Here is a 14,411-nt window from a genome sequence, read left to right as displayed (position 1 = left end):
CCATTAAAATCAATTTTGTGGAATTTGTATTAAGATAATTTTGATATATGAAATTTGTATTAAGTTGATGATATAAAGTGTTTTTTAGTACATATTAATATTTATTGATAAAATTGGTCATTTTGATATATGAAATTGATAATATTAGATATGCGAAATTTGTATTTTTGAGCAAATTGTACTAATTGTATAATATATAAAAAATAATAATTTTAAGAAAAGAAATTAAAAATAATATTATTATTTTTGATTAAAAAATGCATAATCCAATATGAGTGTTTTTCTTGATATGCAAAATAAAATTTTAAAAGATGTGATTTTGAAGATAGAGAAACCAATGCTAGTGCTCTCACGTACGGTCGTAGAAATCAAATGCTCACTCGTGCGAACAACATGTGCATGAAACACGAGTACCCTAGGTTGTTTGTAACATGATGTAGTCACATGAACGTCATTAGGGCCATAGGATCACCACCACATCTATTGTGGTATCCCACCCAGAACCCACGTGATGCCAACTGTTTTTTAACCATACAAAATGAGCAGCTAGGGTCCCATTTTATTAATTTATTTATCATCTAAACAACCTAGCTAGAAGAAATTAATAATTCATGGGCCAGAAGAAGATGAGTGCATGGACCGTAGTGTACTTCTTATTCCATCGCGCCAACTTTATATGCATTCATGGTTAAGTCAATTACAATCATGTATTATTATTATTACAGCATGCAGATCATGATCTACGTTCTTTTTACAACCCAAGCACGCAAGGCCACTATCGACGGTCTAGGTACGCCCACTTGTCACCAACCCACATTTACATGACCTTCGGGGCTAAGAAACTGATCATCTCTCTCTCTCTCTCTCTCTCTCCTCCCTTAATTTCCTCCCCCACAAAGTCTTCTTGCTATAAAATTGTGTTGGTAGTTCTAGTTTTGTCGCCAAAGTTCAGCATAATTATATAGGGTTGCCACCACTAGTACTACTACTACTGCTGCTGCACCCCACATATATCAATCAAAACTCTTTTGGTCCTTCCAAAGCTCGAGTAATCTTTGATCGTCTTTTATTCATCTTATAATTATTGCTTCTTTCGTAGCGATCATATATAGATCGATAGGTTTGTAGCTTTAGATAATCGCTTCGTTATATAGAAAAGAAAAGATAGACTCGAAGACATGCTCGCTTCTCACCACCGTCCTAGCCATTTCCCTGCTTCTAACAATATTGTCGGCTCACCAATTTCTCTAGAGAAACACACTGTTTGGTTTATAGGCAACAATCTCATCCTCTTGCTCTTTTTCAGATTGATTTCTCTTCTCGCTCCTCGATCCAAAGGCTAGATCAACTTGGTCTTTCCAATTTCCCGGAAATCCTCGATCGATTTGAAGATATCTTTTCCGTTGTTAATTTTGGGTGTTTTCAGAGATGGGTTTGAGTTCTAGGCAGGTTTCTGGCGATGGGCTTGATTGGAGCCAAGCCTTCTTGCAGGATCAAACAACTTTGGAGCTGCCCAAAACTCCTCCGATCATGAGACGGCAACAGCAACAAAATCAGCAGCAACAATTCGAGCCATTAAAGTGTCCGAGGTGTGATTCATCAAACACGAAGTTTTGTTACTACAACAACTATAACAAGTCCCAGCCTCGGCATTTCTGCAGAGCTTGTAAAAGGCACTGGACTAAGGGTGGAACTCTACGCAACGTTCCGGTTGGTGGCGGCCGCAAGAATAAGAGGCTAAAAAAATCAAGCACTGCTACCTCTGCCAGCACCAGCGCTAGTGCAGCCACCACCAGCACCACCAATAGCGATGTCGATAATAAGCTCAAGACGGCCCACATGGCTATTCAAGCTCAGCAGCAGAGGAACAATCTTCCTCTTTCACTAGGTGATCAGAAATGCACGTCTGATATCCTCTACCAGGCGTTGCTTCTTCCACCGTCTTCGCTGCCGCAAAAGAATTTGTTCAACTCTAGCAACTTGGACAGCAAAAATCTCAGCGCCAACAACAACGTCTGTTTGGGTTCAGCTCCGCATCTTCCTCTAGATCAAAACCTAAACTTTCCCTTCTCAAGCTCAAGCTCTTTTAACACAAACCCATCTCCAATCCCAACCTCTTTCCAGTCCTCAGATGTTTATAATAATTACACCGATCAAGAGTTCAAAACCATGGGGGAGCCAACCATTACCAATATCATGGCCAACCCAAGCAGCACTGCCACTCAGCCATGGCAGATACCTACAACAACCAGTGGTATGGACATGTCTACTTACTGGACTTGGGATGATATTGATACCTTTGCCTCCACCGATCTCAATCTTCAATGGGATGATTTTGAAATCAAACCATAAAAAAGTTTAACCATGTTAGCAGTGTCTATAAGTGTGAATCCATTGGGTGTTTACATATATGCTCGTTAAAAGAAAGGCACTTCTTTCACAGTGTCGCCGGTCTTTTTGTTGATCTTCTTTTTCAGGTGAACGTACATCTTTATGGTATCTCAATCTGTAAGCGCAATAGAGAGATGTGGAGTACTGTTTGAAGCTGTCTTTTTTAGTTTCAGCTTCAGGCTAAGGTGTCTATGATCAGTAACTAGATCTACATGTCCCTCTCTCTCTTGATCTTCTCCTTAATTTGATGGAATAGTGGCATGATATATGTTGTAAGGAGCTCAGTTTTGTTCTTAACCATAGATGTCGATAGAATTTTGGATGCTTTAGATGATCACAGAAGGGTCATGATCTCCACTCCAGCATGGCTGATCTGACAGAATGTGATGGAAGATTCTTGTGGATATGTATTTTTGGATTAATTTGAATGATATTAATTACTTGGATTTGTTTGCTCATGGTTCATGACCACTTGTTCATGAGAATAAATCTTTCCTCATTTTGGTTGTAAAGTAGTTCTTTAGATATTATTTTTATTTTCTTCTGGAATAATCATATTGTAGTTTAATTTACGGCTTCATGACATATAGGCTCTTACTTTAAGGACTAAAATCTCTTTCCAAGGTGGTCATTTCCCATGCATCATCCTCTCCTTCTAGTCTAACGTATCAGCATCATCATGTGCATGGTGGTGACCACTGTTAAATGATTGTTCCTCTATGATATTATATTTTCCTACGGTTCAATGGCTGAGCCCCATTATGTGAAAGGAATCTGATGTACAAATTCAGCTTAAATTAACCCACCCAATAACGTTGAAAGGAATCCCTACACCATTACTAATAATTAAGCCAGGCAATAGACTGTCGTTTTTAAGTACCTGACCCATCTTGCTAGTTAGGTTACATGCGACACGTTTCAATTGGTCGTCTAATAATTTACCACTTGCATATATTATTACAGTTATTCTATTATCAAACCAATATATAAATCACACCATTCACATCACTTTTAAAATTTATCTTTCAAATTAAATTAATTTGAAATTATGTCAAAAATTTTGAGTGATATATCTTCTTTTCAAATTTTGAAAACAAAAAATAAAAGAAATAAAGAAAGAAAATGAAGAGTTAGTTCATTATCTTGCTTTCTCGAGGAAAGTCAAGGGCTATGACAGTTGAAAAAGTACTGGTGACGGATGTTTCAGAGTAAGCTTTTAATGTATCTCGAGATTTAAATTGGGCTTGTTGCAACAACCATCCTGCTCCATTACCGCACATGCAATGTTTTGCTATTACTTCGGCTCTATATATGCATGGCCTCTTGTAGAGAAGTTCTCAATTTCCACAGGTTATAGGAGCTGGAGCTGGAGCTGGTGCTGGTGCAAAGCGCTGCCATCTAGTCTCTAGTGGTGCAACATGAGAGAGTACTCACGCTTTTCAATGTTTTTGTTGCCCATGTACGTTGAAATAACCATTTGCTTTCATTTGGTGCAGAAAACTTAATGAGCAATGAGACAATACAACAAACAAGGCTCGAGTATTTGGAAGATCTAGAAACTAAAAACTATGGAATTAACAACTACAAAGTTCAACAAAAGAATTCTGCTATTTACAAACTTAAATAGCAGAATTGCAAATAAATTTATGTTTGGTGTGTCAATAAACAGATTTGCAAATAGATTTGTTCAATTCGAAAAAATCTACAAAATTACAGATCACAATACAGACGTGGATATCCAATTACACGATCAAACACTCTAAGAGAGGAACATGATCAGTTGACATGAAACCCAATCAACTGATCAATTACATAATAGAATATCACAAGTCTCTCTCCAAGAGAGAAATTATAGTTTCTCCATCCTCACACCAGTGTCCCTTGCATAGGAAGACGTAACATCGTTTGCCTTACAATAGCTAACATAATAAAGCTGGGAGAATATACCTGTTAAGACCACGAAAGCAGCCCCAGCCCCAAAAACTCCCTTTCTTAGCATCTCACAGGAAGGAGGATTACTTGTCAATCGAGTCATGTATTGGGTGTGGTAGGCATTCCGCACAGAACCAGCCAGCAAGCATGCTTCAGCAATAATAAACATCACCCTGAAATGTAATACTGCAAGTCAGTCTCGACTTTGAGATCATTACAAGGAAAAACATCCTCATTTTTCTGTTGGGCAAGATCTAAACACAGAACCTACCCTAACCCTGCCCTGCCCTTTGTCTTGACTCAAGCGCTAAGGCCAAAGGGCACTAAATAGCACATTTCATGGGCAAAATTCAGTAGCAACTCCAAGGCTAATCAAGCCAGGGTTGATTTTGATCATCCGAATGAAGTCATATCGGTGAAAAAGACCAAATCCTTTAATATGACTCTTGTTATTAAGCACATACCAGCAGGTAATGAATAAGCAAATTGCCCATGCTCTAGAACCACTTGGTCTCAAAGCTTTCCCGCAGCACAAGCAACGACTTGCCACCACAATCAGGACTTGACTAGCCATTAGGAACAGGAATGACCCAACACCTAAGCCAGTTGCGATGTCAGAATCATAAACGCAATAACTGTAGTTTGGATCTTTTGTTAACCGGGCCTGTCAGAGGAAAGGACATCAGAATTAGGACCATCTCATACAAGAGTTCAGAAAAATCTACCCTGTTTTCTAATTGCACATAGTGAGCAGGAGGAATAGTCCATTTTAACGAACGAACTCTGAATTTTCATTTTAGGGTTTGCAAACTGATTTGATTATGTATCAAACAACCACTAAACCCCTATCAAGAAAGGACAAAAGGAGAGGAAAAAGACGGGTCTGCAGAAACAACAAAACAGATAGTCGATGAAATATCCATTCCAAGTGCTGGAAATCCATCCCCGACACCAAGACAAGACACAAAAAAATCACAATACGAACGCAGAAAGACCCCATTTTTTTTCCCACTTAGCACACCCAAATTCCAAGACTACACTTACTAGCCTTTAACCAAAAATCACATAAACGTCATAAAAGAAACGGTCACAGATAACGAAAACAAACAGATTGTTAAGGAATACGAACTAACTTTGGTCCTTCTTTGCTCGGCAGCAACAGCAAGAGCAAAAGCTATCAGATCCAACACGAACACCACGACAAGTAACAGCGTGGAAGCCATGACTTACGACCCAGAAATGTTGCAACTCTATCTCTCTGTCTATGTCTCTCTCAACTCACAAAGAGTCACAGAAAAAGATCAAAAAGGTTTATTAAAGCTCAAGGAAATCCAAACTGCATGAAAAGAAAGAAACAAACAGTAAGATTGTTATAATATATACACATATATAAAATAAATAAATGCACGCGATATCTGCCGGTTACTTTACCCGAGGCCGAGGGAGAGGTGGAATGCACAATCTTTCGAATCGACTATGATGGGGAGAGAGAGAGTCCTCATTTACCTAGTGTTGCACTCTGTTCCTTTTCCACGTATTTTGCACTCTCTTCCTCTCATCAATATTCGTGTCCAGCTTCATTGACCAAATAATGTCATTTTGAAAAGGAAAATGACAGTGAAGCCATCACTCAATCTTTACCGCTCATTCATTTTAATTTTTTATATTTTTATATTTTTTACTTAATGGATGGGGGAGCTACGAAGCCGCTCAACGTTTTTTTAACTTTTTTTTTTTTTTAAATTTCTTAAATATTTTCAAAAAATTAAAAAATTAAAAATTAAAAATTCATTAAAAAATACATCATTATCCATTGAGTTAAAAAAAAACCTCAGTCGGTGGGTTTTATCATAGTGTTTTGTAGGTAGTAGTGTTTTCTTTTGATTCAAAAACTCGGGCGGTCGGGACTTTTTGTGAAGTGTCATTCTATTCATTATTTTTATATTATATACTATATTAATATTATTTTTATTCTTATTAAATTAAAAAAATTCTTCTACTCATAATTCACATACTACATATTTAATAAGAGAAAAAATAAAAAAAATTATATATGATATAAAGATGATGAGTATAATTTTTCTTTTGTAAAAAGAAAAATATTAATTCAAATAAATAAATTACATATACAAAGAGATTATATAAAAGTAAATTTATAAATTAATATGGCTACATATAATTTATTAAATCTACTTTATAATAAAAGTAATTTTACAATCTGATATATCGCAATAAATCACGTCAGTTTGTGAATTTATTTTTTTTATAATTTATGAAAATACAATTATTTTTATAAAATATTTGTTAAGAATATAATATAAAAAAATTAAATCTATCTCTTTATGTAAGTATAAATTTTTAGAATAAATAATAATTTCAAGAGTAAATATCTTAAATTTAAAATCTAACTTTATTCCCGTAGTGTTAAATTTATTAAGAAGTCGTGATTCGACCAAGGTACCCAAGGTCTTACAACTGTGCAAGTTTTATTTGTCAGTGATATACACGGACTTCCGGATCACATTCAATTTCAGATTTATATCACTGTCGGTCGTAACAGTTATCTGCCACACCACCAACTAACATAAAACAGTTACATAGTACATCAACTAACATAAAAATATCTGTATTTAAATTTATAATAAATAATATGTTTATATATTCTACTTGTAAATAATAAAACTTCTAGATAAATGCACTAAATGAAAGACTTCATTGTTTTTAAAAGAGTTAGCTGCCCTGCAAGTGCAAAGCAGTAATACAATATACCATACTTTCATATTATTTTGATTATATTAAATAATATGTGACACATTCATCACTATTAGATAAAGAAATATATAATAAGTGATCATTTAATGATGATAAATATATTATATCATACTTAATGAAATAAAAGTGAGATGATAATATGGTGTATAGAATTTTCCTTTATCAAATTGAAGACGAGGGAGAAGTGCATCAATTCTGCTCGTTAATTTATTCGAATATCATGCACCAACTAGGATGTGTTGTTTTGGGTACTTCAATTTAAGAAATCGTGTCCAAGGTGGTTCTTTACTGAACTAAAGCTCATATCAGAAGAATCTCTATTGCTCAAGAACTTAAAAGTAAAACTCAATAGGATGTAATGTAAGTTTTCTTTAATGCCTATATAAATCCAACTTGATTTCTTTAATGCTTTGATTAACAGTGCTGCCAATTGATAAGGTTGAGTTTATAATTTTCTTCAACCTACAAAAAGTTGACTACCTTCAATTGGATTTTACAGTGAAAAGACAACCTTCTACAAAAAAGAAAAAAAAAAAAAAAGAAGTTTCATGAAGCATGTTTGAACGTACATTGCATCAGATCAGCTTAGAGAATAAAAAAGGAAATAAAAGAAGAACAGAAATGAAGACTAGTTGCAGTGTTTTAGTATTTGGTGACAGCTAGGCCAATGCAATGTTTAAGCCTGAAGTAATTGCAGAAGTTCTTTGCAGATAGTCTTGTTTGAGAGCCCTGAATTTGGCTTCCAATTCGTCATAGTCTGGTAGCTTAGGGTGCACATGGCTACGAGACGAGATGGTGCTCTTTGGTCTTTCAGGGGAGATTGTCATGGTCCCAGAACAAGTAGTACGTGCAAATCTTTCCGTCTCTGCATAACGATTAGATGCCTTCGAGCAGGATTCTTGGGACGAGGCACCGCCGCCGGTTAGACAATCTGATACTTCTGCTCCTCCCAGTTGATTGCTTTTCTTATAAATAGGGTCAGCCTGAGATGCCATTTTACTGTTTTTTCCCCAGGGGTTCTTAGGAGGAGAATTCCAAACCTGTAGACACTTTTGTAGACTAAAATGATGAATAGAGAAACCTGCTAATGCAGCCATGCCCCTCTTTTGCCTCCAAGATAAACTTTCCCAGTCAAATTTGTCCTTGATAATGCAGTCTGAGCTCCTATGATTGTGCATGCATTTCCCATGCACTTCCAGTTGCTGATGAGACAAGCTTTTCTTATGAAATTTGTATGAAGAGCTCCTGGCTTCTTGGGCTGGCATCTTTCTCCAGTGCTTATTCTGCTGAAAGAATCGATGATACAGGCACTTTTTACTTGAAAATTTGCACGTTGAACCATAAGAAAGTTGATCTCGTGCATCGTGATTCCTGATCATTGCTGGTGACGGACAAGATTGGTCTGAATGACTCTTCTTAAAATCAGATCTCCTTTCCCACCATTTCCAACTTGTTTTCACCCTTCTGAAATGATCCCCTAGGCATGCTCTCTTGTGCTGTGTTTCAGGTATTGTAGTGACAGATTCACAACTTTCCGGCTGAGACGAAACAAACGAGTCTGCTCTGCGTACACCGTTATTGCCTTTATGTGGGAGGATAGTTGTATTGAACATAAATATTCTTTTGTCCTCGCCAATGTCATCTTGTACACAAAACTGAAACTCCTGTATTTCATCCAGGTAAACAATACCTCTCCTGTGAAACTGAAACGAAATCTCGGATGATGTAGCTGTTTGTCCTGTTTTTACCCTGTTATCAAAAGAAGCTGCAGAAAGCGCTTCCGAGCAGAAGGTTTCAACACTTTTCTGAAAAGATACGTTACTTGGGAAAAGTTTAGGTTCATATACGTATTCAGGATTTTTACTGGAAGATGCATCAGTTGGGACATCGTTAGCATATGAAACTAACGCATGGACTCCACTTGCAGTGTTATCATTGACCTGTATCTCCCCAGTCTCTCCCTCAAAACCAAATCCTTCCCATTCGCAATCGTTTTTCCCTGACAACTGCAATTGAATGACTCGTTTCAGGGTTTGTCTGATAAGACTTCATAAATAATAATTGAAATGACGAGGGATAGTATCATAGTTGTTGTGGCATGGACATATATACCTGCATGCCATGCTGTTTGTGATTATTACCATACGCAAGTTGCCCCAGATGGAGGCTATACTCGATAGCTATTTCATTTATCAATCCTAGTTTCACTTCATGTGGAATGGAGCTCATGCAGAGTTTCTTCCTTATCTAAAACATCAGTGTTGGGGGTGGGTTAGTGCAGAGTAACAACCACAGGGGAACAAAATAGGTGGTGGAAACCCTCAGAAATGTCAAGGAAGGTATGTCAGTGACAATCACCAACCTCTTGATTCACAAGACTTCCAGGATACAAGTCTACAGAAGGCTTTGTGAATATGTGTCCATAACGCTCTCCAAACAATTTCCGAATTGTTTGTAGTTCGGGCAGATCCCCAAACCATGCGGCGGCAAATACCAAAGTTGAAACCGCTTCCTTAACATCATCATTAGGACAATCCCTAGAAAAGACATGAAAAAAAATGCATGGATGCTTTTATTATATATTTCCATAAGATGAAACCTTAACATTAGAGAGAATAGTTATGTAATTTTCAATATACTTGTGCCTGCGAATGTAGGGGAAGTGGATGATGATGAATCCACAGAAGTGATCCAACAGATCATATGCAGCCAATAAGCTCTCGTCCTTAAAAAGTTGTTCAACCTGAAAATTCAAACACAAGTTTTTGTGACATAGAAGATGTATCGATTTCGATTTAAATTTACTAGAGTTATACAGCCATGCATAGTTCTGTGCACGGAGCCAAATGACATGATTTCATTCCCATGCCACAATCATACCTGAAAACAGAACACACGATTACAAGTACCTCAGTGATCTATTTCAATACATGATTGGCAATATAACATTTACTTGGCAGCTTCAGAAAGAAATTTAATGGTACCCGGGCAAAAGCACTTTCGTCTTGGCCGTTCTTGAGAAGCTGAGCAATGTCCTCGCGTAAATGCCTCGCAATTGAGCATCTCCTTTTTTTCAGAATCTTAAGACGGCACTGGACGCGTTTCACCAACTTCTTGCTGCAAAGAGCATGATGTATACATGTATAAGCACTAGTCAATTCTTATTGCTTAAGAATAAAGAGAATGTTGATGGTTTTCATCTAATTTACCATTTAGAAGCTTTGTTCCATCCAAAGAGAATGTCAAACATGTTGGAATAATCATGCCAGGCCTCCGGCAGATTACAGGCAGAAGTTGGTGTGAAGGAGAGTGAAAGAGAGATGCTCTGTGGTAGTCATGGAGGTAACTGAACTAGGCCATGTTGTTCTCATAATATGGGACAGTTGGGATTCAACTTGGGAAGTTCAGCCAGCATGTATAGCTAAATAACAAGCTTTATTGTTTGAAATTGGCATGACAGTTTTCCTCCAAAAACTGCTCCACGTTCTGAGTGGAGGCATTTTCAGTAGCGGAAGTTATGTTTTGCGCGAGCAAAATGAGGAATTTTAAGAAGCGAAAGTCCTATAATGTGCACGTATTTTTTTAAAAAATGTGGCAAATCCGAGATCTATATGAAAAATCAACCTTTTAATAGTGGCCTGGAAGTGCAGCACCCTAAGACTGGGGGTTTATTTGGGATTGTCGTTATCTGATTGTTACATGTTAAATTACCTTTTAATATAAAAAATATAAAACGTTTGTATCTCATTTTACTCAAACAGGTTCTTTTTTAAAGAGAAAATCTATTCGTAGTCCGGTTTGGGTTATCACATGCCACACGAAACCCACGTGGCAAACCGAATCAACGACAAGTCCGGTCCAACTCTCTGAATCTCGAGTCTGAAATAGATTTCCCTCTCTCTCGTGAAGTCTCTCTCTCCTTGAATGAAATCTCCCTTCAGAAATCAACCAATCCCTCTCTCGTGAAGCCTCTCCCTCCCTGAATGAAACCTCACTTCAGAAATCAACCACTCCCTCTGTCGTGAAGCCTCTCCCTCCCTGAATCCAAAGTCCTAAACCTCTCTTAAGAAATCTCTCCCAAGACTCTTGACTACCCCGAGCCACGATGACAACTCAACCTCTCGAGCTAGGTGTAGGACGGAGCTTGACCTCAAGAAAAGAGACGGATCTCGATCTCGAGAGAGCGAGCTTTCTATCGGTGTTCATGGATGCAAGGTTGAACATGGAGGCAAAGATTCATGGATGTGAGCTGAATGCAATGGGTCGGTTGTGGTTAGGATCTCGTCGGTGGTCCCAGATCGTGGCAAACGTGAAGAGGCCACTGGCGGTGGCAGAATGTCAAGGGGGGAGGGAAAAAAATTTGAAACCCACAGATGATTTGGGTATTTACACTATTTAGGTCTCTCTAAACGTACGTTTAACTAAAAATAAGAAAGAAAATAAAAGCCACATCATGATTCGTGTGGTGTATGTGGGAAGGATATAGATGAGTAGAAACTCTCTTTTTTATAATACAAAATATAGTTTCAATTTTAAAGGAGATTGTTAATAAACGAAAATGCCATAACAATTCTTAGATAGTTACAATTTTGTCCTGTGATTTTATCACAAGCATGACACTACCTCAAATAACCTTTTATGTAATTTCAACCTCTAAAAGTACTTTTTTATATTATTTCTAAACAAATGTAACATGTTTAAAAAGATCTTAGACATATGGTTACTAAATAATAAATACTTTTTTAATAGTATAGCTTATTACTTAAACTTTACAATTAAAAGCCTTAAAGCTAAAAGCTTTTAAATCTCAAAAAAGATAAAAAGTTCCTTTCATATTTTTCTCAAACATGCTTTTTGAATAATGCAGAACGTATTTTGCCCCGCGATCTTGTTACAAGACTACGGCCTCAAAATCAAATGACCTTTTATGATACTTCTAAAAACACATTTTATATTATTTCCAAATAAATGTAAAGTGTTTGAAAGTGTCTTAGACATATGATTACTAAATAATAAGGCCTGATTTGGATAGACAATTCAAATGAAATGAGATAAGATGTTTTAAATAGTAAAAATATTTTTTGAATTTGAGATAAGATGTTTTGAATAGTAAAAATATTTTTTGAATTAAGATGAGATGAGATAATTTGTAAAAAAACATATGTTTAGATAGTGAGATGAGATAAGATAGTTTTGATTTTTTAGAATTTGTTTGAGATGAGTTTAAAATTTATAGATGAAATAAAGATAACATACTAACCGTTTGGATGTTCAAAAACCTCTCATCCGTACAGACCAGATGAGATAAAACTGGCCATCCAAACCAAGCTGAATGATAGAGCTTATAAAAGCTACAATTAAAAATCATAAAATTAAAAACTATATTACCCATTACAATCTAAAACATGCATTGTATATAATAATAATAATAATCATTTAAACCATCGGGTTTAAATGTAATGTATCTTTGACATTTCAGTTGCCATCCTTTACAAATCAAACAGGACATAACAAATTAGGTTGACTTTTATGTTGTTTATGCATATAATTACGTTCCACATTGCGTACCCACGGGTCCCGCCCAATACTTGGTATAGAAATATTAGTAATCCTATCGATGGAGATGTTTCAAGTGTACTGGATTGTACTGCTAAATCTATATCATCGTGTACTCTCAAACTTAACAGGAATGTAAATGTACTACTGGATTAATCATGATTATTGCTATATATATACATAAACCTCAGCTCTTTAAGCTCTAGCTAATATATATATATATATGTGTGTATATATATATATGCATGGTGTCGGCCAAGCCCTCCTTCAAGGTTCTTACGTCTCCTCTTCTGATCTATCCTTCTGCCGACGGCCGTTTCCTTAATTCTTCATGTACATCTTCTCTTTTCTTTTCCATTACTCCCAAGACGACACTTCTAGCTAGCTAGCTCTTTACCTTTTGGTCTTCTACGCCAAATACTAGTGCAACCGGCCATATCAGTACAGCATTGAAGGACGAGACGAACAGTCAAAAGATTCGTGGTATTTTTCAAATCAAGCAAGCTGTCCTATATTATTTCAATACTGTGCAGCAACCCGCGGAGAACTTTACCGGTTTTCAACTGGCCTGCGGTTTCTAGGGTACTTCACGTTCATTTTATTCGTGCTGCAACCTGCACGTCGGTATTAATTGGTATGAACCGAGCACGATTTCTTTGAATCTTCTAATTTATTTCTAGTTTTTATTTCTCGAGGAATTTGCGGCCATTTTGACTTTTTCTTGAGAATTAATGAGAAATAATGTACGCTTGTTTAAATCTAGCTTATCCTTTTTGATAGGTTCAAACAATGAATCACTACTTTTCTTTCTTTTTCACTGGTCCAACGACCCACCATCAATAGAATTAGCGCGTGAATGATCGTGCTCTAGTTTGTTTTTACATTTTTTTTAAAATTTATCTTATTTAATTATTATAATTTTTTTAAATATCAAAATAAAAAAATATTAAAAATATATATTCTAATATTATTTTATTTAATTTTTAACTTTAATCTCAATTCATTTTATTTCTTCCGTAAATATAAATAAGAATAACTTTAATCTCAATTTATTTTATTTCTTTCGTAAAAACAAAGAAGGATCAGCTCTATACCAAATCCACTAGGTTGAGACCAAAGCAACATGCTGATAGGAAAATGAGGTGTTTAATTTTAATTTTCTAATTTTATTAACGAAAGCGGATTAGCTCTACCAAATCCTCTAGGTTAGTAGCCATGGATTAGGTTTAGTATTTTTTTTTTTTTAATGTATCCAAATGACGTTCTGACAATTTCGTCTACTCTACATACACCTCGAAAATTCTTTCATAATTTATCATATACATATAATAAATTTACGAGTTTTGTCAAGTACAAGTAAATTTATGTATTAATCTGCGTATTAATATTGTTATCTTCATATTTTAAATTTAAATTAGTACTGTTTTCAATAAAATATATTTTTTGACTAATTATATTGAATGAGTGCATGTATTAATGCGTAAAATCGTTTATAATTAATTTTTTTTTAAATTTACATAGGATGTCCACCTTGGGAGGTGTGCACTCTATTTCACCATATAGATTCATTTTCAAGATAATATTAAGAAATAATAGATCGAACCCGAGATCAAGGTGGTGACTTTACTTAATTAAATGGAAAACCCATGTGAATGTGATGGCCAAGTCATGCTTTTTTTTTATTGGATGGGATCATAGGAGGCCACGTTGTTGACTGTCTTTTAGAGTTGTCCCGCATGACCCGCAATCGCATAGCTAGG

The 14,411-nt window shown here is 35.9% G+C and overlaps 3 protein-coding genes across 5 annotated transcripts; 1 reads left to right on the top strand and 2 right to left on the bottom strand.

The window, feature by feature from the left end:
• Window positions 1-908: 908 nt before the first annotated feature.
• LOC121266309 (dof zinc finger protein DOF1.4-like) lies at window positions 909-2,837 on the top strand. Its single transcript, XM_041170094.1, has one exon. It carries the CDS (start codon window positions 1,429-1,431, stop codon window positions 2,350-2,352), a length of 924 nt encoding a protein of 307 aa, XP_041026028.1. The 5' UTR covers window positions 909-1,428; the 3' UTR covers window positions 2,353-2,837.
• A 1,143-nt stretch (window positions 2,838-3,980) lies between these two features.
• LOC121266308 lies at window positions 3,981-5,875 on the bottom strand. Of its 3 annotated transcripts, none has more exons than XM_041170093.1 (4): window positions 5,755-5,875; window positions 5,457-5,656; window positions 4,788-4,987; window positions 3,981-4,496 (listed from the first exon to the last, which is right to left on the bottom strand). In XM_041170093.1, the coding sequence occupies exons 2-4, from the start codon at window positions 5,544-5,546 to the stop codon at window positions 4,241-4,243; spliced, it is 546 nt and encodes a 181-aa protein (XP_041026027.1). In that variant the 5' UTR covers window positions 5,547-5,656; window positions 5,755-5,875; the 3' UTR covers window positions 3,981-4,240. The 3 variants fall into 3 exon arrangements, with proteins under 3 accessions (XP_041026027.1, XP_041026025.1, XP_041026024.1); XM_041170091.1 differs by having other exon boundaries at window positions 5,457-5,659; window positions 5,755-5,867; XM_041170090.1 differs by having other exon boundaries at window positions 5,457-5,862.
• A 1,706-nt stretch (window positions 5,876-7,581) lies between these two features.
• LOC121266307 lies at window positions 7,582-9,348 on the bottom strand. Its single transcript, XM_041170089.1, has 2 exons — window positions 9,208-9,348; window positions 7,582-9,101 (listed from the first exon to the last, which is right to left on the bottom strand). The coding sequence occupies exons 1-2, from the start codon at window positions 9,322-9,324 to the stop codon at window positions 7,755-7,757; spliced, it is 1,464 nt and encodes a 487-aa protein (XP_041026023.1). The 5' UTR covers window positions 9,325-9,348; the 3' UTR covers window positions 7,582-7,754.
• Window positions 9,349-14,411: the final 5,063 nt, after the last annotated feature.

The sequence above is a fragment of the Juglans microcarpa x Juglans regia genome, chromosome 5D (assembly GCF_004785595.1).
Source record: "Juglans microcarpa x Juglans regia isolate MS1-56 chromosome 5D, Jm3101_v1.0, whole genome shotgun sequence".
Taxonomy (NCBI): Eukaryota; Viridiplantae; Streptophyta; class Magnoliopsida; order Fagales; family Juglandaceae; genus Juglans; species Juglans microcarpa x Juglans regia.
Note: the sequence above shows the minus strand (reverse complement) of the source record. Positions and strands in the feature narration are given on the sequence as shown.

Bases quoted from the DNA above. Each gene is read 5' to 3' on its own strand.
- LOC121266309 (XM_041170094.1), top strand. From the start codon at position 1,429: ATGGGTTTGAGTTCTAGGCAGGTTTCTGGCGATGGGCTTGATTGGAGC.
- LOC121266308 (XM_041170093.1), bottom strand. From the start codon at position 5,546: ATGGCTTCCACGCTGTTACTTGTCGTGGTGTTCGTGTTGGATCTGATA. The intron at 4,988-5,456 runs GTTAGTTCGTAT...TTCCTCTGACAG, and splicing joins CCGAGCAAAGAAGGACCAAA to GCCCGGTTAACAAAAGATCC. The intron at 4,497-4,787 runs GTATGTGCTTAA...ATTACATTTCAG, and splicing joins TGCTTATTCATTACCTGCTG to GGTGATGTTTATTATTGCTG.
- LOC121266307 (XM_041170089.1), bottom strand. From the start codon at position 9,324: ATGAGCTCCATTCCACATGAAGTGAAACTAGGATTGATAAATGAAATA. The intron at 9,102-9,207 runs GTATATATGTCC...ATTCAATTGCAG, and splicing joins ACAAACAGCATGGCATGCAG to TTGTCAGGGAAAAACGATTG.